The following is a 23,811-nucleotide window of genomic DNA, read 5'->3' as shown; positions in this document are numbered from 1 at the left end:
ACACCTGAGCGGCCTTGACAGAGCGGCTCTAGAAATGGCCACATTCTTGCCAAACTTGCCTGGTGCCCTGTCAGACCCTGGATCTCTAGTCCAAAATTCGTCCCCAAGTGCATTCATCTGCTGAAAAATGCCAAAGGCCAGCGGCCCTCGGTGAATTATCTGGACCATGTGGTGCTGATGGCTTCTTCCGCTGGAAAGCCATCTGATCAACCAGCCAACGTGAGGGGACACATTCTCTGGAGGTCTAGGAGAAGCCTGCGGCCTGCGGATGGACCCAGACTCAAGGGGCTGGGTTAGCCTCAGGGTCTGTTCTGCGCCAGCGGGTCAGTGCCCCGGACATTAGACGGGCTCAACGCATCTTGGGCTCGTGCCTGGGACTCTCCCAGGGTGTGCGCGCGTGTCTGTGTGCGCGCGTGTCTGTGTGTGCGCGCGTGTGCGTGTGCGCGCGTGTCTGTGCGCGCGCGTGTGCGTGTGCGCGCGTGTCTGTGTGCGCGCGTGTCTGTGTGCGCGCGTGTCTGTGTGTGCGCGCGTGTGCGTGTGCGCGCGGGAAGCCGGCAAGCCGGCCGCTCTACCAGAGGCGCAGCCCCGCGAGGCCCGCTCGGCCGCTGGCTCCCGCACCCCGCGCTCTGGGCGCCCGGGCCGGAGCGCGCGGCCGACGGAGGAGCGGGCGCGGCGCGGAGGTGGGGCCGAGGAGGCGAGGGAGGGAGCGAGCGGGCGGAGGAGGATCCGGGGAGTTCTGGGTTATTTGACAGCAGCCGGCGAGCCGCACAGGACGCGGAGGGCCGCCGGGTGCGGAGGGCAGCGCGCGGAGTCGGCGCCGGAGCGCGGTGAGGACCGCTGCGCCCGCCCCCGCCGCCCTGCCCCGCTCCGCGGCCGCGCGTCACCATGCTGCTCCCGCGGCTCTGCTGGCTGCCCCTGCTGGCCGGGCTGCTGCCGCCGGCGCCCGCGCAGAAGTTCTCGGCGCTCACGGTGAGTCGCCCCGCGCGGACCTGGCCGGCCCGTCCGACTCGGTCCGCGCCTTCTTCGGCCCCTGCGCCCGGGCGCGGGCAGCAGGTGACCCTGGGGAACCTGGCGCCGCCTCCCGCCTCGGGGTCGGGGCAGGTGAGGCCCGGGCCGGTCCGCGGGCGGCTGCGTGGGCTTCTGGGGTCTCTCGGCCGCGTGGGGGTGCTCTGGGCTCCTGCGCGTCCAGCTGGCTGGGGGCAGGGCCCGGCGCGGACCCGGGGCTGAGGACGCCGGCGCCGCCCCGCGGACTGTCCGAGGGCCGCCCCGCCGGGGACACGCTCGCCCACTCACTGCTGCCCCTCCGGCCTGGGGCGGGCTCGGCCTTGCGTCCCTCTGTCACTTGGGCCCTGCCGGGGCACAGCGCGGACCCGCGGCCGCTTGCTGGGGAAGGAGCTGCTTGTCATGACGCTCCTCCTGAGCCCCCTTTGGCTCGCCTGCGTGTCCAGACACCCTCCCCAAGGGAATCTCGGAGGAAGCAGATGACATTAAAATAAATATTATTTTCCCTCGTGTCAGCCGGCAGAACTTGGGGGACAAGGCGTCTCCATGTCCCACAGTCCCCTTCCCCTGGTCCTCTCTTGGTCCGGGGGCTGCGCGCAGGCAGGCGCGCTCCGGAGCGCGTGGGTCACCGCGGTTGACCGCTGTGTGTTTTTCTTTCTTAGCTGAAACTTCTCTGCAGCAGCCTTGGCCGCAGCGGCAGCGCAGGGCCAAGCCTGGAGCTCGGTGCCGGGCGTGAGCCAAGCCACCCGCCGCTGGCCCGGGCCGGGTGTTTGCAGCCCCCAGCTCGGACAGACCTCGTGGGCTTGCTGTGTTTGCAAACCCATAATTAATGCAATCTGCAGAAACGAAAACATTCCACTTAAATGTGTTTTTGAACAAGTGCTTGAGAAAACACGAAGGTGGAGAGAACACCTCGGTCGGAGAGATGACTGAAGTAGTGGGGCTTGTCCTGAAGGGGTTATTGTATCGAAAACACCTAAGGTTTTTGAAAGGAGCTGCGGTCCGGCTGGCTCTGCTTTTCAGCAAGTCTGAAGCAGCGCTGTGAGCCTTTTTCTTTCTTTCTCTCTTTCTTTCTTCCTTTTCAAGCAGTGTGAGGGGGAAAGATGTTAGTGAGTTCACTGTTCATACTTAAAATTCTTCTGGAGCAGCCCTTGGGTCCCTGCCTTGTGTCTTGCAAATGACTTGTAGATTAGAAGCTGCTCCCTGGAAGCTCCCAGGCAGTCTCCCGGGCTCAGCTTTCCTGCAGGACTGCTATCACTGGAGAGGCTGTCAAACTCGACTTCCCGTGGGTGCCCCCCACCCCGTGTGTCCACAGCCACAGTACGCAGACACAGGTACACACACAAGTACCAACAGACCCCTCCCGCTCAGAGCACACCGAGGCCGCAGAGGAACGGAGCAGTTCCCCAAAGACGACACTGGCCTTGTCTCCCCGAGCTGGGAGAACCAGCTTTCCTACCCTTGCCGTGAATTTTCTGAATGTGTAAAAGGTAGACTCCCAGGTGCCCGCTTTCTGGGAGCTCCTGGGTCTGTTGGCACCTCCCTGGAAAAGCAGAAGCAAGACGGTTTGTTATTAAATCTCTAGGTTCCCTTCCCTCCCGGCCACTCTTGTGTGTAACTTACTTGGGACGTCTTGTCCTTTGCTTCTTGGGATGCTCCGTGTCTTTCTCGGCTGCATGGGCCCTGGCTGCCTGCCTGGGGAGTCCAGTGTGGACCAAGGCCCCTTACTACACTCTCCCAGAAGACCTTTGCCTTAAATCTGCACTTGCAAATATGATGCATGACGCTTTCATGACCAGAGGAAAAATTTAAAGCCCTAAAAGATTTTGGCATATCCCAGCCCCCATCCAGTCCCACAGTCCAGGAATTCAGCAAGTCGGCTGAGGCGTCCCGAGGGAGTGTTGGACGTGCTGGATCTTCGGCAGTGATCACCTCTTTCCAGATCACCTTCTAGTATTTGGGCATCTTCTGTTTCCTCGACAAGATTTACACCTGATCTTTAATCATTCCGAGAGACAGCCCCGGCCCCGGGCAGCCGGGGCGTCTTCTGGGTGTGTGACCGACTCTGGAGCTGTGCCTTAACTTTCTTCATCTCCAGATTCCCTATCGGTGACCTGGGGATAGAGTAATGTCTGTTGAACATGCTGTGAGGTTAAGGATGAAGCCTTTGACACGCCCGGCGTATGTTAGCTCTCCGTTAGCATTATTTCTGATGACACCCATGCCATTGCCTGCGTGACGCAGTTTCGACTGCTATGATTGTCAGCTCCGTGCTGTGTCCTTCCGGTGTGAGGGCCCTGGCTACTCGGTGCTGTCACCCGTCACAGAGGCTTCGAGCACGCCGCTTTGGTCTTGGCCTGTTTGTGTGCCTCGTTCAGGCGTGCAGGGGTCAACGGGCAGAGGAGAGAACGCGGCTTCCTCTGTTCTGTCCTCACCTTGAAGCAGGGATCGTCCCCTACCTCTGTGGGTTGGGGGCTTGTCCCCACCGGCTTCCCAGAGCTGCGCACCGGCCCTCCACCCTCCTCACACCCACACTCTTTGTCCGGGGGCAGTGCTGTCGGGGGCAGGGGCGCGGCTACTACTCTGTTCGAGAGCGAGAGAAGGCACGTTGCCAAGTCATTCTTTAGAAATGGTGCCACAAGGACCTTTGTGTTTCTCTTATGACTCTTGTTGGCTTTTCCTGGTCTCCTGGTTATCGATCAGACTTCATTGTTCTTGGCAGTCCACAGATGGTGTTCCGTGTGTTTGTTCTGCCCTCATGGGGTCTACAGCTGTTCTTTCTTTAAGAAGTAGGTACATTCTAAGGCGAGATCATGTCCATTTCTCATGGGGATGCCTAGCTTTTTTTTCTTTATAAAAAAACTGAAAAGATTTAATCAATTTATTTGAGAGAGCAGAGTGAAGCGTAGGGGGGAGGGAATGGGAGGGGAAAAGAATCCTAAGCAGCCACCCAGGCGCCCACCCCCTCGTACTTCTGTGAAGGCTGAGACTGCTGGCTACTTTGCGGTCAAGGTCACCTGGGCGCACGCAGCACGTGCCCGTGGTCATGCCTTCAGTTTGTCACGGGGGTCGTTGCACGGGTGCTAGCAGTCGGATGGCATACCCGCGCCCGAACGCTTTCTGCACGGGCGCTGAGGTTCCTGGACCCCTTCCCACAGGATCTGAGAAGGAGCCAGTGGGTTCCTTTGAGAGCCGACCGAATGGTGGTGTGCCACACGCCAGAGGCAGACGCCTCGCCCTTCCCTGGGCCCAGCGGCCACTGCCCGTGTCCTGGGCTCGCCTGTGGGACACGGCCGTAAGCACCTGCACTCGGCATTCTGCCAGGGGCTTTGTGCTGCTCACACGACACCTGCCACCGCCCACCCACAAACGTCCTGTTGCACCCAGTTCAGGACATGGGGGAGCTGCCCCTGGCCCGGAGCTGACAGAGCCGTTTCCAAATTCAACCTGCATTTGTTTCTCTTCCTTTGGGGGATGGGTGTTCCCGGAGCTAACTTCCGTGTCCCCTTCAGGGACCCAGGATTGCTCCGCGTTGCATTCCTCCCACCTTCCTGCTCGGGACTCACCACCAGGGCCCTGGAAGGACAGAGTCCAAGCGGCCGCTCGCACCCCGCAGGCGTTTCTTCGCGTTGGAAGAGGGGAAGGAAGCATTTGCTCATCTGTAAATTTTAAAATATTTCATCATTCGCACGCCCGCAGGGGGACCTGATATTGATGTCACGGGAGCATCGGCTCCAAAGTGTCCCCCATTTCCGGGCCACGAGGGTGAGATGTGCCTGCGGAGTCTCAGCGGTCGGGTCCGGTACCTCCGGCGACGACTGTGGGTGTTTGTTCTCCTGCTGCTGTGCTGCAGGTGCCCTGAGCACGTTGGTGCCCTGGGAGGGCCGGGCTCAGCGTCAGCCCGAGACCGACCACCGACAGCCGAGGTGGACAGGGATGGGGAACGCAACTGGTGGTTTCCAACTAGAAGCCCTCTTGCCTGTGACTGAGCCCCAGCATCTGGAGGGCCACTTGAATTCTGGTTTGGTATCAAGACCATAAATGAAGCCATAAGTAACTTCAGGTCCTGAGAGGATTGCGCAATAAGTAGGCGCTGACGTGACAGCGGCTCAGGACAGCAGATTTCTAGGTGACTCTGCATCAAAATGCCTTCAGGAGCCTCCCGGATCTAGGGAGGCTGTAGTTAGGGTTAGCGGAGCACTGGGAGAGAGAGCAAGGTGACATTTACACATTTTGAATTAAAATTATACCGTTCTCCACATGACAGACAGAGGCCAAAAATGATTGATGGATTTCTAGTGGGATTTTGAAATTGAAGAAGAAGAATTGAGAAATAACATTCTGAGCTCATTTACAGAAAAGTAGAACCAATCGGTGGTGTTGGCGGTAGGGCAGGGTCCTGCTATTAACATTCGTAGGTGCTTCGAGTTTGAAAAGTGCTTGATGCATTAGCTATTTAACTGAAACCTGCAAGAGGAAAGAATTCAGAAAATAAAATCCTAATTTCATATGGGCTAGGAAGAAATTATTCTGGAAGCATTAATAACAGACGGTCTTATGTGGTTTTGTAGCCCCAGGCTGGAAATCAAAGAACAAAGATTCGTAATAACACACACACAAAACCTGGAGCCCAGGGAAATGTTAACGCATTTGTACTGTCAGAATTTTAAAAAGACATTGTAAGTGGCAGCTTGCACGCTGTGATATCCGGCTCAGTTTAATCAGAGGTTTGGACGCGAGGGCAGTCTCAGAGTGACGACTAGAACCGCGGTCACGTTTCGATTTTGTGATTTTGTTGTGGATGAGCTAATGCGGTGTGTGGCCCACGACGCTGGCCCCGGAGACGAGCTGGAATGTCCACGCAGGAAGCGACCTCTCCTTTCCTCGGCCACGCGTCTTCCTTTGTTTTGCCTTCTTTTCCCGCCGTGGTCTTTCTCCTTCTGCCCGAGTCACCGTGAATCGCCGCGGCTGCCATCACGGAGATCCTGCTCTTAGTGCGGTCCCTGTTAGCAGTCTCCATGCTGGCGCTCGCCCGGGAGCACGGGGCGGGCGTCCCCTCGGCTCTGCCCGGGCGGTCATTGTGCCGCGGGGGCGCTGCTGTCCCGGGACCCCAGCCCCTAGCTGACCCACCCACCAGCAAGCCTGGCTCCCGGGCCGTGTTTCTCCGTGGGGGCGGGGGGTGCGCCGACACTCACGGTTTGAGGTTGCTGGCAACGTCTCCCCCGTTAATGATGAAGTCTCGGAAAGCAGGACAAGTTTAGGTAAACACAATAATCCGCGGTGCGTTTGATCACGGGCTCAGAGTGCGGCCCCGGCTGTGAGGCCGCGTTCCATCTCGGATGTTCTCAAATTTGTTAGATTTCAGTCACTTCTTCAAGAACAAAGTTGCCGGGTTGTTGGCAAAACCACGCTGAGGTTCACGGGCGAGGGGGGCTGTGCTGTGTGTCTGTCTTCCCCTCTGGCCAGTAACAAAGTCCCAGAAACAAAGGAACCCACGCTATGGGCGCGATGCCCGAGCCAGAGGCAGGCGACTCCCTTCCTGGGATCGGGCTTGGGCCGTCCCAGCCCAGCCCGCAAGGGCAGACAGGACAGTCCTCTGGACCAGGCCAGGGCGCTCCAGGGCCCATGCCCAGGCTGGGTGCCGGGAAGGAGGCCCTCTTGGGCCCTCTTGGGCCTCCCACGAAGGCTGCTTTGGAAAGTGGTCCGGGTGGGCGTCCCTCTGCCCCGACTCCTTTCCGGGTGGCAGGGGAGGGCACCGGGCCCCGTGGAGCCCGAGGAGGAGGAGGCCCCTGTGTCCGGCCCAGGCAGTGCGGACCCTCCGACGGCCAGTAGCGAACCTCCTTCTCTGGAGGGGCCCGTGAGACTGGGCCTCAGTGGACAGTGTCTGAGGGTGGTTGGCGCACACTTGGAGCGGTGACGGGAAGCGCGTCGCCGAGGCCAGCAGCGGAGGGTTCTCATTTCTGAGGGAACCTCCTCAGCTTCCATGCTGTGCCGTTGCTGACGAGCTCACGCACCCATGGGCGCGGGCAGGTGCCTTCCCTGACAGCCTTGCTGCTGAGCCAGAGCCATGAGGAGCTGCGGGTCTCTGTGGCCCCCGTGGCCTGGATCTCACCCAGGCCTCATCCACAGACACCCAGCGGCCTCTTTCTCCCTCTCCCGCTGCTTTCTCTCACCACTGTGTGCGGCCCGTCATGAGAGGAACCAGAGGGAGACTTGCCTTTCTCCGCGGGTCCGGCCGCCGTCTCTGGTTAGCCTCTCCTGGTGCACCTGTCACAGGCGTGCTCTCTCCTGCCCTGCCCCAGCTGTCCCCTAACACCGGCAACAGGCAGAAGGAACAGGATCACCCCAGAGGCCCCCTCGCAGCTCTGCGGCTGCACGTCAGGCATCCGTCAGAGCAAAGCCTTCACGGCCCGTGGCGAGGCGCCGGCCGCTCTGAGACACGATACGGGAGTTACGGAATACGATGATAAGCTCCATGAACGCCCGTCAGTGAAGCAGCGACTTGTGAGATGTGAACGAAGGCTTCAGAGCAGAATTTAGTGCGTTGTTTGTCTTCCGTGTGTACGGATTCTTTCCACAGAGGACCTGGGCCTGTGTAATCCCCAAATTGCTTCAAGTTTATTTAAAATTAACATAAAAAGTAGATCTTTGGAAACCAGAAGTTAGTGTCCTGCTGTCCTGTGTGGCTGGCAGGGTTGAGACGGTCCCATGAATGATGGGGTTCCCAGGCCACTGGGGTAGAGGTCCAGATGGCGCGTCACCTGCCGGCACAGAGATGTCTCTGGCACCGTGGCCCTGGGGAAAGGGTGAGACGTAGGTCGTGATTTCCCTTCCTTCCTTCTGCTGAGAGATGTCACGTGCCCCAAGACTCTCTTCGCTGTGACCCAGCGGAGCCGACACAGGTCCATAGCTCGCCGTCCAGCCTGAGCGGCGTGCAGGGCTGGGCTGACTCCCCACGCCTCCCCCCGGGCAGGGCAGCCTCCGCAGGCCAGGCCGGCTGGAGGAGGGTGGCGGAGAGAAGAGGAAGGGACGGAGGGCGCCCCGGGCTCCCGTGGAGCCACCGAGGGCCAGGACAGCTTGGCCGGCAAGTCCCTCATCTTCGGGAAACAGACACACCAAGTTCTAGACACGGAAAAGAGAGAGAGCACAGACCTTCCGGTGCCTTGGTCCGAGGCCATTCCTTAGGGAACACAAGTTGTCATCAGGAAGGCTCTCTTGGACCCGCAGCCACTTCAGAAGGAGTTTGGTCTTATTTCATTCATTTACTTATTTTACAGATCTTCTATAGTATTCTGTTTTCCATCGTGTTTAGGGAAGATGGTGAGGTTTTCTGGAGGCCAGGTGCCTTTCCTCCAAGTCCTTGCCTCTCGTGCCGGCTCTCTGCCCAGCCTTTGCAGGACACTGAAGATAACAGGAGGAGTTCATGTGCCCCAGGCGGCCACTAAGCATTGCTCTGTGTCTGCCATCATCTGTTCTGTGGGGTCCTTAGGGCCAAGGCTCCCAGTTTCCTTTCTGAGGCCCCATTTCGAGCTCTGGTGGACGAGTACCCTTCCAGGAATGTGGCGGTCAGTCTAGATACAAGATCGCAGAAGGGGGCAAAGCAGAGCCTTGTTAAGAGGCGCGAGTGTGTGCTTCGCTCACTTGTCCATGTAGCTTTCTAAACTTGAGGTTCTGTTAAGCCAGTGTCCCCAGTAGTTGCCCCTAATTCGTCAGTGGCATCTTCTGTGTTAGTCCGGTTAAACGAGATTTGCTTTCTCATAACCCTCAGGCCAGTTGGGACCGTCCCTGGCTCGTGCAGGTGTGTGGGGTACCCCTCTGTCCTCCTGGAAGGGGGCTGTTGGCCTGGATACACCCGAAGGACAGGCCAGGACTCACTCCAGAAGAGGAGAAGGGGTGCATGTCCGCCCGTTGCCCTGAGCACTGCTCTGGGAGGCACCCGGGAGGTCTGGGTCCGTCTTCTCCTCCTTCACCCCACTTCAGCATCAATGACTGAACAATCAAAACACCCCCTCAGACTTCCAAGTACAGGTTCCTGCGAACTCACTCTAAAAGGCTTGCGCTAAGCCGGTGAGTGACATTCGAATCGAATAATGTCCTGCAGCGAGCGCCCAGCAGTCCCGACGGTGCCACACGCCATTCCAGCACCGCGCCCCCGCTGTCTCTGTGGAACGGGCCGCATCTCCCGGCATCGGGGCGACGCCTCCAGGACCGCGGATTAGGGCTTCCGTGTGATACATTGCTTCGACCCTGCGAGCCTTTCTCTCTGGAGCCGCAGCGAGCCAGCTTCCCGCGCCCTCACGATAGCATCTCGTTCGTCCTTGTGACATCCTTGCCAAGACGCTGGGTACACTTCCTGGGTGTATGTATTTTAGATTGTGCAAACGCCTCAGGGGAGGGAAAGTGAGTAACAGCTCTGACCTGAACATACACGTTCGCTAAGTTGTAGCTTCGCAGAACCTGCCAATCGGGGCTCCTGATAACCCGGTCTTCATCCTTAAAAGACTAAGCTTTTGGAGGGAGTTGCCGCAGATGCATCATTGTCTCCGTTCAGAAGTAGAATCCAGGTGGAGTCTCGGATCTCCTCTCCGGCACCCCAGGCCTGTGCACACCCAGCCGGAAGCACAGGTGCTGCCGCCCCCGCCCCGCCCCCGCGTGCAGTCCGCCGGTGCCGACGCTCCCGGCACCCGCCACAGGAGGGAGCCCAAGAGCAGCCTGGCTCCTGGTGCTGGGGGGCTCCTGGGTAGGCTTTGGGGTTTGACCACCAGCAGAGCCTCTGCCACCTTGACAAGGAAGAGACCTCAGAGGCTGCTGCCACTTAGTGTGGGTTCCGACACCACGTCCGGCTTTCCAGTTTCAGAGCCTGGAGCATGGTGCAGAGAGGCTCAATCAGGGAAGGAAGCCACAGGACACTTTGCATCTGGTGTTTCCGGCAGCTGTGGTTCGAGTCTGGGCTTCGCTCGGTGAACGCACGGCTGCTCCTGGCCGCCCGCAGGAGTGCGGCGCTGAGGCCGTCGGGCTGTCTGCCCCCCGGCTGCCGCGGCTGCAGGGACTGCGGCTCAGGGAGTCCGATGACACTTCCCTGCAGAATCCGTACGATATCCCCGTGCTCCGGGGACGGACGTTCTCCCGCCTGCCCCTTGTGATGGGTCCTAACCTGAACGGAGACCCTCCCGGGTGTCCAGGGGCACCCTCCTCCCTCCAGACTCCCGCTGACCCCTCACCGCACCAGGCTCAGAAACCACTCCCGTTTCGCTGTACCCGAGACTCTGCGGGAAGTTTGGAGAAGTCGCGATTGGCCGCACCCTTGTCCCCGCTCTTTCCCCTTCCTTCGTCCTGGGCGCTTCTCTCTGTTTCCTTCTGCTGCGGCTGCCGTGGCCCCGGACTCTCTTTCCGGAGGCCATCAGGAGGAGGGCCGCGCCTGCCATCCTGGGCTGGCCCTTCCCCAGCCTGGTTCTCATCAGAGCTGGGGCTCATTTCCAGGTTGTCCTCGCGGAGCCTGGGTTGCTCTGCTGCTTGGTGCTGGGTTGGAGGGGCTGCCCCTGGGCTCTGGGGATCCTGGGCCATGGCCCAGGCCATGAGGGGCTCCGGCGTCTCGTCTCCCGCCAGACTGGAAATGTTCGTAAGGAGGCTCCAAATGGGCTCAGGAACGACCAGTCCTCACAGGCTCCCATCACCCTTCCGTCTCGAGGCTGTGTCCTTGGGGCAGCTTCTGGGGGTGAAAGGCGGGCAGGAAGGGGATGAGCGGCCTCCCAGAGCCCAGGTCCAGCCGCAGGTTAACCGGCGGTCATGGTCCCCCACGACCTTCCCCAGCAGGTGCACCTCTGCCCGTGTGCGCTGACGTCAGCCTCAGGGAGGGCAGCGGGGCAGGAGGCTGCGCCCAGAGAGCAGCTCAGGCGCCGTGCGACCGCTGCATCCTCCTCTGGGGGCCGCCTGGCACGTCGCCTGAAACCTCGTCCCTTCTCTTCTTACCTGAGCCCCAAATGTAGCAAAAATGACAATTTAATTGGCAAAGCAAGGGAGTGCTGGAGGTTAATCTCTTTCTGTCTCTGCTTCTCCCTCAGTCTCTCTCTTTAAAGCTTTTGGTCTTTCTGTCTCTCTGTCTCTTTCTCTTTCTGTCTCTGTCTGTCTCTGTCTGTATTTCTGTCTCTCTCTGCCCTTGGGTCTCCTGACGTTTGCCCAGCATGCACACAGTCACGCCTGGCCATCCTCATCCTCCTCCCTGCGGCCCGGGTACCAGCTGTGGCCCCGGAGCCAGGCCTCCAGCCTTGCTGGCTCTTCCCACACCAGGGAGGTCAGGTCACCTGTTCCCCGTGGGGAGGGTAGAGAAGCCTGTATGCCCCCCGGCTCTGTGAACTGAAATGTCCGAGAAGAATGCGTGTGCTAACCCAGAATCTGACTCAGCTAAATTCTAACCAGGCTTTGTTTTTTTAAAAAAAAATCACTTTTTTTTTAACCTTTTCTTCTTTCCTTTCTGGGTTTCCGTAGGTCTCTGGCTGTGAGATCGAGGCTCTCAGGGCTGACATCCCTGCTGTCTGGGCGTTCTCAAGGGCGGGTGTGGCAGAGGTGGTCCAGCCTCGGCTCTGCGGGCAGGCAGGCAGGGGCCCGGCGCGGCGCGAGGGCAGGCAGTGCGCGTGAGAGGTGCCCTGCAGCCCAGGCCCCGTCCCCATGCTGGGGGGCTTCTCTGCGTGCGAGTCCCATGGGCCGGAGGGCTCTCTGGAGGAGGGACAGCCCAGGGACACACGGGATGAAGTCGTGACGTGGCACGCGCAGCGTCTGGGTGGGCTCGAGGGACCAGGTGTGTGACAGACGTGGAGTCTCTCCAGGGCCGTTGCCAGCTCCAGACAATGGGACAAACAGGTTACTCACTGTCCAGCCATGACACCGGGCAGCGTCCAGCAGAGAAGACGGTTGTGCGTCACGTAACCTGTGCCCCTGCTGGAGCTGTGGACAGTGGGCTGGGGCTATGGGAAGGGATCATCGCTCTCCAAAATGCTGCCCAGGAGGGGGCTGTCCCCCTAAGTTCTGAGGGTCTGGGTGGCAGGTCACGGTGGGGAGTGTGCTAGGCACAGAGACGCCTGGCCGTGTACAGAGGCCTCATGAGGGTCTCCCGTGGGGCACGGGGGCTGGGCGCAGGGCACGAGGTGCTCTGAGAGGGTAGGCTGGGCAGCCACGGGGGCCCTCCCAGGCTGTCAGAGCAGGGGTGCAGGCAGAGGGTGCAGGCTGGTGCTGGAGCCCATGATGCTGGGGGCGGGGGGTTCATCCCATGGTACTGGGGCAGGGGGTGCAGCCACAGTGCTGGGGGCACTGGCAGACGGGGTGCACCCTGTGATCCGGGGTTCCTGTTTCTGGCTCTTCAGCTGTCTGTCCATTAGGGCAAGAGCGCACTCTGCCGCTTCACCCCGACCCTCGACAGGGCCATGGGAGGGCAGCTGACTCCCGCCTGACTCCGGAGGCTGAGCTCTCCGCGAGAGCTGCAGAGTTCGTGCTGGCCCGGCCGTCTCCACGCTGCCTTCTATCTTCGAGCGGAGTCGGAAGTGAGACCTTCAAGGGGGGACGGGCGGGTTGCGCGCGGTGGCACGGTGCCCAGGCTGGCCTGAGGGGCCTGGCACGGGGGCTGCGCTGGGTTTCGCCATGGTGAGAGGCGGCTTCTGTCCTCATTGCTGTACCTGGAAACGCTCATGCTCAGCCTCTCCCCTTCCCTCCTTTAAATGGACTTTCTGAAGACTGAGACTCACTCACCTTACGGAGGTTACATAACACAATCAGGTAAAAAATGCCAAACAAAGGACACAAATGTCATCATTACTCCTGGGGCCTGTCTCAGAGTCGCTGGTGTCAGATGTCCCCGCGGGCCGTGGGTTAGCGGTCGAGCTGTGGGGACCACGACACCACAGTGAAGGGAGACTCGGAAAACCCCCAAGGTCATCCTGACGTCACACAGGCGGGCAGCTCTGGGGGTGCAAGTCCCCAACGACGCACCTGGTGGCCAGCAGGGCGCACGACATGGGCTCTGTGCCCCCTCCTGCCAGGTGTCCACAGAAGCCCCACGAGGCTTTCCAAACCGCCAGTGGCTGTCAGTGCCCCGGCCCGGCCCCCGAGGGTGACGATCCCTGAGCTGCAGGACCCTGGAGGGCCGTGGGCTGGGACCTGAATGTGGGCATGTGGACCACACTGGGAAGGACTTGGTTTCCCGTTGGGCTGTCGGCGGGTGGGGGCTGGTTTCTGAGCACAGCTGCGCCACCGTGCTGACAGCGGGCCCCACACATCACCCTCGAGTGACCCAGCAGCCTCAACGTGGTTGCGCTTGTGACCAGGGTGATGGGTGTGTGGGCCCTGGGGGGTGGGGTGTGGGGGACGGGGTGGGGCCTTATGTAGGTGGAAGCAGGAGAGGTGGGGTAGGGGGAGGCAGGCATGGGAGGCGGGCATGGGGGGTGTGGCCACCCGTAGGGGTCCTGGTCCCGGGGATGGTCCTTCCCTGGTGGTCTGACCTGGCTGGGTTCCCGTTAAAGCCAGGTGGGGTGGTGGGTCCTGGAGGCGTGGCACACGGGGGGTAACCACATGTGTGCGCTGCAGACGGGGACCTGAGCGCAGCCGCGCGGGCCGAGGGGACCTGCTTGGCCGGCCTCCTCTTTCCTTCCGTGGAGAAACAGTCTGAGGAGTCTGGTAGGGAACCTTCTGCTCCATGTCCTCCGGTCGTCAGTCATTCTGTGCCTAACTCACCTCTCGTTTGCCGTCTTTTCTCTGGTGACATTCCGGGTACAACCTAGAGCCGATCACAGTCACCGGCCGCGGAAGTGGACACTGGGCCCCGTCGTGAGACACACTCTGGTGTGGACTGTCGCACCACACAGGCCTCCTGGACTCGTGCTAGAGGGACGCTGTGAGGACGAAGTTCTGCAGGAGGCGCCTCCCTGGGCCGCCACGGACTGGCCAACAGAGGGCCCGTGGGGAGTGGGCAGGAGGACTCGGTCTGGCCGTGCGCCCTGGGCTTGCTGCTGGTGGGGGTGGGGCCAGCTCCTGAGCTCGGTCCTCGGGGCTGCAAGGCGGGAGCGTGGCCCTCTTCTGTCACCGTGCCCGGTGCTGGCGGTCGCTGTCAACACGCAGCTCTGCTGCGCTCGTACAGGGTCCAGCTCTCAGCGGGGAGATGAGCCTCCTGGGCGAGGCCTCCCCTTCCAGGTGCCCAGCTCCCCGGTGTGGCATGCGGGCTTGTGCACGCCAAGGACTTGCTCTGCCTCAGCCCCACTGCCGGGCCTGCTGGACGCCCGGGTTTTGTCGTGTGCTGGCTCCGGCTCCTCCCTCTCTGCAGACAGCCGCCCTTCCTCCAGGAAGCCTTCCTGACTCTCGGTCGGTCTATGGCCAGCTCCACGTGGGAGTTGCGGGAAAGCTGGGGGTGCTCCGTTGGCGTATTGTTATTTTAGCTCTCATCCTGTGATAGTTAAAAGCTAATTTATTAATTATGTCTTGGAAACCAGCATAATCTTGCAGTTTCATTTAGCAGAAGTTGCAAAGTGTGCCCCTTGCTGTGACTGACGCGCTAGAAATAATGAGTTAGCGGGATGCTGAGGGGACTTGGGCACGGCTCCCTCCCCTGCTCCGCGTGGTGGGCGTGCGGACTGTGCCACGCCGCGGCGAGGAACCCGGCACAGAAGGACCGAGTGCAGCGCCCTGGTCACACGGCTGGTCGTCGCGGGCGAGGGTGAGTCCCTGGAGCGCTGGAGGCTCTGGGGAGCAGGTTTGCGGACGAGGGTCTTGGAGCCGAGGAGTGTTCCATGGACTCACTGCTGTCGAGGCCAAAGTCCTCCTTTGAGGGGGACGGCTGGGCAGGCCATGCACTGCAGCGTCTGGGCTGAAGTCCCCACACACGCTGGAGGAAGACTCCCCACGGCGCCTGGCAGGGTCGGGGTGGGGCTCCGGGTCTGCAGGGCATCCTACGGGGAGAGCCGCAGCTGTCTGGGAGCCCGTTTATTGTGATGGGGACACCCCGAGTCCCTGTGCGGCTTCTCCCCGGCTGTCCCCGTCTCGCTTCCTCACGCTGTCCCCCAGGGGGTGGTGTGGACTTCGAGGGGCTTCATGGTGCGTGTGGCTCTTGCTGCGACTTTGAGCCCTGTGGACCCCCAGACGCCTTTTGAGGTGGGCTAGCCGCGGTGGAATTCTGCAGGGCTCGTCTGGATGGACGGATGTGCCGAAAGATTTGGCAGGGGCACGTCGTTCAGCTCACGTGAGCAGTGAGCACACGTGAAAATGGCTCGAGGGCACCCGAGACCCCAGTCCTGTGAGTCGTTCCCTTGGAAGTCGGGGGGTGTCCTGCTTCGGAGATGAAATGAAATTCTAGAAGCAAAGTAATCTTGAGAACTAACACCACCCAGCCGCATGGGACCTCCTGACATGCCTGAGCTGTGTGGCCGCTTCTAGACTTGCCCACGTGACTTTGAAAACCATGGTTAGGACGAGGATTGTGAACATCTGTACTTGGTAGTGTTGAGGGCTGGGGTAGGCGAGGGGGAGGGCCAGTCACAGCAGCAGCCTGGGAGCTGCAAGGGTGGAGGCGCGCTCACCGCCACCATTGCGCTAGGAACAGCCCAAGTCGGGCACCTGGCAGAGCCGGGGCTGCGGCTTCTCTGACTTTCCGCCACCCTCCTTGGCAGGCTTCACGTTTAAGGGGAAACCTCGTGCCAAAGTTTAGCAAAAACGATTCAGCACCCAAACCTTCGTGGCATATCGCAGTCATTTTTAAGAAGGACTTATTTTAGTGCAAATGTGTACATAGACCAACTACCTTTAAAATTAAGGGTACAGCGTGGTGTGAGCGCCATTGTGGGTCTCCTGTGCTGTGAATGGTTGTAGCCTGAGGGCGAGGAATGGCCAGTGCACGGGTGAGCCCGGAAGGGCCGTGGTGCACCGTGGGGCCCTGACATGTGTCTGTAAGACGCCCACAGTTCTGTGCTGTTTGGTAGAACAAATAAGGAAAATCTCCCCCCCATTGCCCTGTGGTGTTGGGCGTACTCTGAATTTCAAGTGAGTCACTTGTAAACCTTTTGGGGTCTTTCTTGGAGACTGTGAAAAGGGAGAGGCCCAGGGCGAGGCCCAGGACGCGCTTCCACGGCCCCCCTCCCTGCCCTGCTGAGGCTGAGCGAGCTTCCGGCTTAGCGACTTTTCAGTCCACTATCGTGTCGGGTTTCCTTTGCATACTTATTGGGAAGCTGGTGTGGAATTCTGGTGCTGTTTAAAGCATTTGGATGTAAACTGAAGTCCCTCGTAGCACGTGGACGAGGAGGAGCCCGTGCAGACCTTCAGTTCTTCTCATCGAGCCTGGCGCCCCGGCGGCGGAGGTGCACCTGGCGGGAGAGCGCAGCTCGCTGGCGCAGACTCTCCGTGAGCCGTGGACACTCCGGTTGCCTTTGGGCACTGAGACTTTAAACGAGGAGTTCTAGGTCGGGGCTGCGATGCGGACGCGCGGAGTCCTCGGCGGGAGACGGCACGTGGGCGTCTCAGGAGGGTCGTCACTTACTGAGTCTCCGCGACGGTGGCTCTTGTCTAGATCAGCCAAGTGGCCGGGGCTGTGCCCTCCTCCTGCCCAGAAGCCCTTCCCTCTCCTCCCTTAACTTTTGCCACCTTTGGCTCCCTGAGTGGCTGGGGTCAGCCGACCTTGTCCCTCGAGCCCGCTTTGTGCGTAACTTCGGGATTCCAGTTCCGTCGAGGACCATGAAGGCAGTTCCCATACTCTGGAGTCCATGCCGAGCTCCGACGGATGGGCTCTGGGGAGGTGTCGTGTCTTCAGTGACATGGGAGACGCAGCTGGGGTCTGCGACGGCGTGGTTCTTTCTGGGCGGAGGATTCCAGGCTCCCCTGAGCTCTCTGCTGGCTGGGGTCACCTGTCCTCCTCCCTTGTTTTGGAGGCCCAGCCTCTTGTGGTGTTGGACACATGTGAGGCTGTCATCTCGTGTTTCACAAAGGTAGGTTCTGGTGACTGACGTGGAATGACACCGTTAGGACAGCTGGTGGTGCAGACTGCGTTGACGCAGAAATGTTTAGGGAGGGAATGGAGGTGAGTTTAGTGGTCACAGGGAGGGAGAATGCACAGGAGACAGGGTACATCAGCTTGGGAAATGACCTGACGTCAGGGCGCCCAACGTTGTGCACTCTGCCCTGCTCTGTGTGCGGGGACCCGGCAGTGAGACTGAAAGGGGTGTGTCCCCGGCAAGAGGGCTAAGTGGGGGAGAGGAACTGCTCATCCTGCCGTTTCCAAGATCCGCATAAGCCTCAGCCACGCTGGCAGTGATCTCGCACACACGAAGCAGGTGTTTCATTGGAGGCCCCCACGTTCGTCTGAGGACCCTGTTGGGGTCCGGCGCTGCCAGGCAGTAGGTGTGACTCTCGGGGGCTCCAAGTCCCCTCCCTCACCACCCAGCTCTCGGGGGCTCTGTTCCTCAAACATGCTTCTGACCCAAACTCGAGAAACAGAAAGTCATAAAGGTAGGATGAGAATTACCCGCTAGAAGAGCCTTTGCTCTCAGGGGCCCTTGATCTCCGCTCAGCACTCCTGCAAGCCCCTCGGCTGGGCTGCGCTGGGTCGGGAGGGTGGCGGGGCTGACTGTGGCCGGGGCCCAGGGCCGCCAGGCTGCCGGCACAGCCCGTAGGCGGGGAAGGAACTTCCGCTGGAGGCCGTTCCCAGAAGCCTCCGGAAGAAAGCCTTCTTCTCATAGTATTTGTCCCAGAGGACAGATTCCGGAAGCCCCGCTGGGTCAGGGCGCACCTGCGACGCACTTGTGTCCCTGCCAGCCAGGGCGGGGTGTGGGAAGGAGGCGGGAGGCAGTGTCTTCCTCCTGGCCTGGGCTCCCCCCAGGGGCTGGGGTGGTGCCGGGCAGAGGTGAGCGGTGAGGCTGGCCTGGGGCCTGGGCTGCTCTCCGCCACCGTCTCAGGAAGGGGGGCTCTGGCCGGGGACTGCCCCAGCCCATTGCCGGAGGCCCCCGCACAACGGGGTGGTCCCTGAACACTGGGGCCCGCAGCTCCAGCTACCCCTTGGGGGCCATGGGGCCTGAGCTCAGTCAGCCCCGAACCCACGCGCTTGGGCTGAAATGCAAACCGTCTCCTGTGCACGTGAACTTGATCGCACATGGCTCACACCTCAGCAAAGCTGTGGAATTGCTTTGGCCTTTGAGTGTCCTACTGGGTTTATTCCAATGCCGTCCCGATGGGTCACAGATATCCTTTTGACGGCCTTGCCCTGGATGACGGCTTTTCAGACTTTTCTTAAATGTTGGGCAGTGCCGAATGTGGAGAGATCTTCCGTAGAGGCAACGAGACTCTGGCAACCCGCTGCAGACCCGTCGTGTTTTCTGCTTCAACGACGGATGCATTTCGTTAACCCCTGCCCCTTGAACGTAACCCCGGGAAGCTGTCGCATGCACCTCCCTGTGCCTCGGCTCCGCAGGCACATGCTCAGTCCGTCGGTAACAACACTGAACAAAACCAGAGGCCGGAGACAACACGCCGGGGTGTTGACCCAGGGCCGTGTCCAGGCCCGGGAGTGGACGGCGGCAGGCTTCTCCGTCCCCACAGTGACTGGAGCCGGTGAGGTGTGCATGAGGTGAGGGGGCTGCCGGCTCTCCCTGCTGCGAGCGTGTGGGGTGTTCAGGTGGTGTTCAAGGCCGTCCTCTCAACGTGCGTAGATGCCCCGTGGAGACCTGGAGCCACCCCCCCTTTCCCGCGTCCTCATGGGCCGAGCTCACTTTTGCAGCACACGGTAGGGGTTTCGGAAGTGCTGCCTCGGTAGCTGGCCGGGCTCGTGCGCACCCCTGCTCTCCTGGGGTCTCACAGGAAGCCGGAGCCCTGGGTAACAGCCAGAACAATCAGGTCCCGTAAGCTGGCGTCGCGATGTCCACATGGTGCAGGTCTGGCCACGCTTCACTGACGGGTCCCGTCCCGTGTTCCTCAGGGACCGAGGCCAGGACAGTGCAGCCCTCTGTGGGCAGCCACGGCCCCAGCTGTGGGCAGGGTCTTCCGTGGCCCCCGACTGGTAAGCAGGTCCCTATCCCACCGAGGCCCCGCCTTCCAGGGTGCTGTCTCTGGCCCTTGTGGGGCATCAGGGGAAGGGAGCTCCGCCTTCTGAAATCTCCACTTCTCTGGGAGTTCCTGTGTGTGCGGGGCCCTCCCGGCTCAGGAAGAGTGTGGCAAACCTCCGGGGTCGGGGTGGGGCTTCCCTGGGGGCCCAGGGCGCGTTCTATAAACAGATGCACACGGGTTTGTGTAAACACGAAGGCTGGGCCGCTGGAGCACAGAGGAGCCTGGAACTCCAAGGGTCAGGGTTTGGAGACGGGAACCATCTTCTACATCTTTCTGTTTGCAAACAGTGTCCCGACATCAATACGCATTAGCGGTTCAGAGCAGCGCGCAGACTCGGGCCGGCACCCAGACCCCAGTCACATGCTTTTGTAGTAAAAATAACAGAGCGTTCGGCTCGCTCCCGACGGAGCTGGTCCGGGAGATGCCGTTTAGGAGGACGGCGAGCTTCGGCCACACCGCGAGCTGCCAAGATTCCTGGCCTGCAGGCCCGTTGCAAACGCTTTCTCATCCCTTGAAGAAAACTGAATGGAAATTTCCAGGCCATTCAAGGGAATCTGGCATGTCTTCTCTCCGGTCCCTGGGCGGCAGGGCTGACTTCGACAATAGTGTCCTCTCACTCGCTGTGCTCACAGAAAAGACACACGGAATCGTACGTGTGTTCCTGTCCTCAGAACTGGCCCGTGTGGCCGTGTGGGGGTCTCAGGCAGACCCCTCACGGTGTGGGCAAGGACCGACGTCCGCCAGCACCGCCCGCCACTTGCAGAGTGTGCCTGTCGGCCTCCAATCTGGTCCCCTCGGCGGGACCTGCCGGCTGTGGCTGCACGCTCTCTTTTCAGTGGAATCTCGGACCCCACGACCCGCTGCTGGTCCTGCAGAGTGTCCTTAAGAATGAAGGCCCTCATCTTCCCGTCGTAGGGCAGCTGGTCCTTCCGAGAAGGACCTGTCCGCGTTGCCACAAAGATGGCTTCTCGTTTCAGAAAATTCTGAATTTTAAACGTGATCACCTGCGCCATTTGTGTGCTCTGTGTCGAACATGTATAATCGAAGTTTCGAAAAACGCTTCCATTTTCAGGGCCCCACAAAGTCTGTTTCAGTGACGTCATGTTCAGTGCATCTAAGGCCGCACATCCCAAGACGCTGAAGATGGGGAACTGCTCTGGCTTCTCTGGACGGCCTTTCGAGGCACTTCCAGAGTGATTTTCACCAAAACATAAAAAGGGAAGAAATACCAGATGCGAGATGCTGAGAGCTTCTCCTCTACGTGCCCACCGTACCTGACCGTGTCGCTGCTTGGATTTCTGTCTACGCACATCGGTTGTGAAACGCTCCTCTTAGAAACCGGAGGACGTGGCTGTGGGGGGTGGGCAGCCCAAGGGGCCTCCTTGAGCTCCAGGAGCAGCTGCTGGAGGTCACCCCGGCTCAGGTGCATCTCCACGGAACTTTCCATGCTGCTGTTCTCTGCGGTGTCTTGATTTCTCAGGAAACGCAAGACTGAGACTCCTGCCCAGGGAGGCGTCCGATGTCATCCTTCGCGCAGACAGAAGGAAGTGCGGGCTCTTGCCCTCCACGGCCCAGGGGCGGAAGGAGCTGGGTTTCTCGGGAACAGAGCCCTCTTCTGTGTGTCACTTTGTAGCCAGCCCTAGAGGGAGGATGGGGACCTCGCGCATCTCCCGGGGTGTGTGCGGCGTGGTGGGCAGCCCTCGTCCCGCCCCTGCTGCTGGCCGCACCCTGTCCTCGCCGTTCTCCAGGGTCACCCGTGCAAATGGCGTCCCCTGGGGTAGGTTATGGCTCGTGCACCAGGCACACGTTGCCGGTCCCCTGGCTATTCTCTGGGGCTACAGGTCCTCTGTCCCCTGCGGCATCAGGTGTCTAGTCTGGTCCTGGGCCGCACACCTCAGTACGACGGAGGCTCGGCGGCGACCTCCGTTCTGAGGGGAAGGGCTGGGCAGAGACCGAGGCCACCACAGCCTGCCTGGGAGGGTGCAGGCGGGGAGGCGGCCACACCGGGCCGGGCCTCCCCCCACACCTGGTTGCGGTGCTGCCGGAAAGGACGAGATGGCGCGTTTGACTGTCAAGGCGCTCCAGGTGCGGCAGGACGGGTGGTCCCCGGGGCCCCTTCCTGTCGACGCCGCGGGGCCTCGTCTCCTGGGTCCGCGGCCCTTGTCCCCGCGGCGGCTCCTCAGCGAGTCCGGAGCCATGCTGCCTCCCTCCTCCCGCGGGTGTGCGAGTGCGAGCGCGTGTGAGTGTGTGTGGGTGTGTGTGTGAGCGTGTCTGGCTGTGCGTGTGGGCGTGAGCGTGAGTGTAAGTGTGTGTCTGCCCGAGTCCCTCCACAGCGTCGCTCTGACGCAACCACACAAGCGCACGCCCAGTGAGACGGGTGCGGGGTCGCAGCACAGGGTCTCCTGCTGTCTGCTCTCTCGTTCCTCCAGCGCGCGAGCCCCTCCCAGCGCGGGGGAGGCTGGGGAAGCAGAAGGGCGGCGGGCTCACCTTCCTGCAGGACTAGGAGGACAGCCGCCGGCTGAGCTGGTTTGGGCCCAAGGGGCGGGCGACATTAACTGCCCTCCGGGACCCTGTGTCCGGGGGTAAGGCTGGGGCTTTGGGGTAAGATGAACGAGCTTGCCGCTTCCTTGTCCTGAAATTCCCGTGGGCCTGCCGTCAGTGCCCGCTCCTGGGTTGTCCCAGGGCTGACGGGTCCTCCTGTCCAGGCCCCCTGTCCTGCACTGAGCCCTCTCTGTCCTCTGTCTGGTGCTTGGTCCTGGCCCCCTGCCCTCTGGGCACCCCATGTATTGGTAATACCATGATGTCCGGGTCTTTAAACACCACCTGCAGTCTATGATTTGCAATTTTATCCAGCCGGCCAAACCCCAGATGCACCTGCAGCTGCCTCTGCAAGAGCTCCGTAGCTCAGACATGGTGCACAGAGGCCCAGGCTACACACTGCACAACTCCGGGGGTTCCGCCACATGCACAGTAAAGCACTGTCACCAGCCCAGGCTAAGCTGCTGCTGTTTGACTTAGAAAACATGGAACAAATGACCGAGTTCTCAGCTAAGCCTCTCCCCAGCCTTCTGAGCATTTAACATTTTCCAGCATTTGGGGTGTGTGGGCTGGTTCCGAGGCGAGACCATGTTTTCCTAGTTATTGGGATGTTTGACCGGTTCACTTCACTTTTGAATGATACCACCCTGCTGACGACGCAGAATACTAGTCTCCAGTCCTGGGACGAAGGATTCAGACACACTTCTGAATCGTTTTAAAAGGGCAGTGAAGGGTGCCAGGTCGACGCGGCTGACTGCAGGTTAGACCACTCTATGGGGCGGGTGCTCACGTGCCGACTGACGCCAGACAGTTCTTACGGCGGCAACCCCCGGAGGTGGGAGACGTGGGGCCCGAGAGACGGCCCCACGCGGGTTCGAGCCCTGAGTTAACTTCCTAACTTCCTGGTCTCCTCCCGTGACGCCACATGCCCCGCTCAGGTTTTGGAGACGACGCCTACTAAGGGTGCGGCCTCGTGTGTAACCATCACTGCTTTGTGCCTCCTCGTCCCGTGGAAGCAGGTCGGGCTCACTCGTTTCCTTATTTCTGAGACCCCCGAGGAATGGCTGCGGCCTGCCAGGCACAGGCCGGACGGCCCAGGGGACAAGGCGCTGATCAGCCCCTCCTGCCGCCTGCTCTGCTCCACGGGCACAAGGAGAGCGAGTCGCGGGTGCAGGCAGAGGTCAGTTCTGTGAAAGCCTATGGAAGCCTTGGGGAGAAGAGCGGGAGGTGAGGTCCAGCCTGCGAAAGGGGGGTGTGTCCTGAGGGCGACGGACGGGAGGCTGGGGTTAGCCCGGGGTGGACGGACCAGCGCCCCGGCTGGCCGGATGTCTGCAGCCCGGCGGGCGTTCACTGCAGGGACACTTGTCTGGTCGGAGAAGATGAAGTCCCGGGCGGAGGGGAGGGCGGGCTCGGGATGCAGGGTGGCAGGTGGCAGGAGCCAGGCTCCCTCCAAGCCCTGGGATGGCACAGCAGGGTGGGGCTGGCGCCCTGGGCCCAGTAGGACAGGTGGGACCAGGGTGTGGTGGGCACCGGGTGACTTTGGCAGTCTTGGGTGTGATGACTCGTGGTGTGACGCAGGGTGCCAGGCTCTTCGCGTGTCCCGTGTCCCTGGGCTGCCCGCAGAGCCACGGGGAGGGTCTGTCGCTTACAGACTCAGAGGAGCTCGCAGGTGCGGTGGGACCAAAATAGAGCTTGAACCTGGGCGCCTCGGTTTTGTTCTCAGTCATTGTAAACTGTGGCGGGTGGCGGGGTGACAGGGATGTGTGCCTGATCCGCGACGTTCACCCTATACATCGGGTCCCTCATTAGATGGCAAGGGGGCGCAGGCCCGGGACCCGTGCCCGCCGTGTGTTGATGGATGCTTGCGGGTTGAGTTTTGCTGTCACTTCTAGTAACTCACGCTTCGTCTTCCTTTACTGTCTGTACCGTCCACTGGGTGGTGGGCGCGCCGTCACGTATTTTCCCTAGGGTGGAAGTATTTTATAGGTTAAAAATAACATGTATTAAAATGATTTTTTAAAAAAGAACAGTTGCCAAGGTCCACTGGGGGAACCTGGAAACAGAAGAATCTCTCTCCCGGGTCATCTCGCCCCAGGGGCTACACACGGCGACGCCGCGCGGCGGACGGTTTGTGGTCCTTGTGTGATGTGTGCGCGTCTGTGTGCTGGGTGTGTGTGCGCGTGTGTGTGTGTGTTCGTGGGTAGGTAC

At 60.8% G+C, this 23,811-nt stretch overlaps 1 protein-coding gene across 2 annotated transcripts in view; it reads left to right on the top strand.

Annotated features, from left to right (window-relative positions):
* Positions 1 to 722: 722 nt before the first annotated feature.
* SMOC2 (SPARC related modular calcium binding 2) overlaps positions 723 to 23,811 on the top strand; it is a 143,086-nt gene continuing 119,997 nt past the window's right edge. The window contains exon 1 of one of the 2 annotated variants that reach the window (XM_082730437.1): positions 723 to 969. In XM_082730437.1, the coding sequence (XP_082586563.1) occupies positions 886 to 969 (84 nt within the window). In that variant the 5' untranslated portion in view covers positions 723 to 885. The remainder of the gene's footprint in view (positions 970 to 23,811) is intronic. The other variant, XM_082730436.1, reaches the window with a different exon arrangement.

This window comes from Mustela nivalis, assembly GCF_964662115.1.
Source record: "Mustela nivalis genome assembly, chromosome: 5".
Lineage (NCBI taxonomy): Eukaryota > Metazoa > Chordata > Mammalia > Carnivora > Mustelidae > Mustela > Mustela nivalis.
Note: the sequence above shows the minus strand (reverse complement) of the source record. Positions and strands in the feature narration are given on the sequence as shown.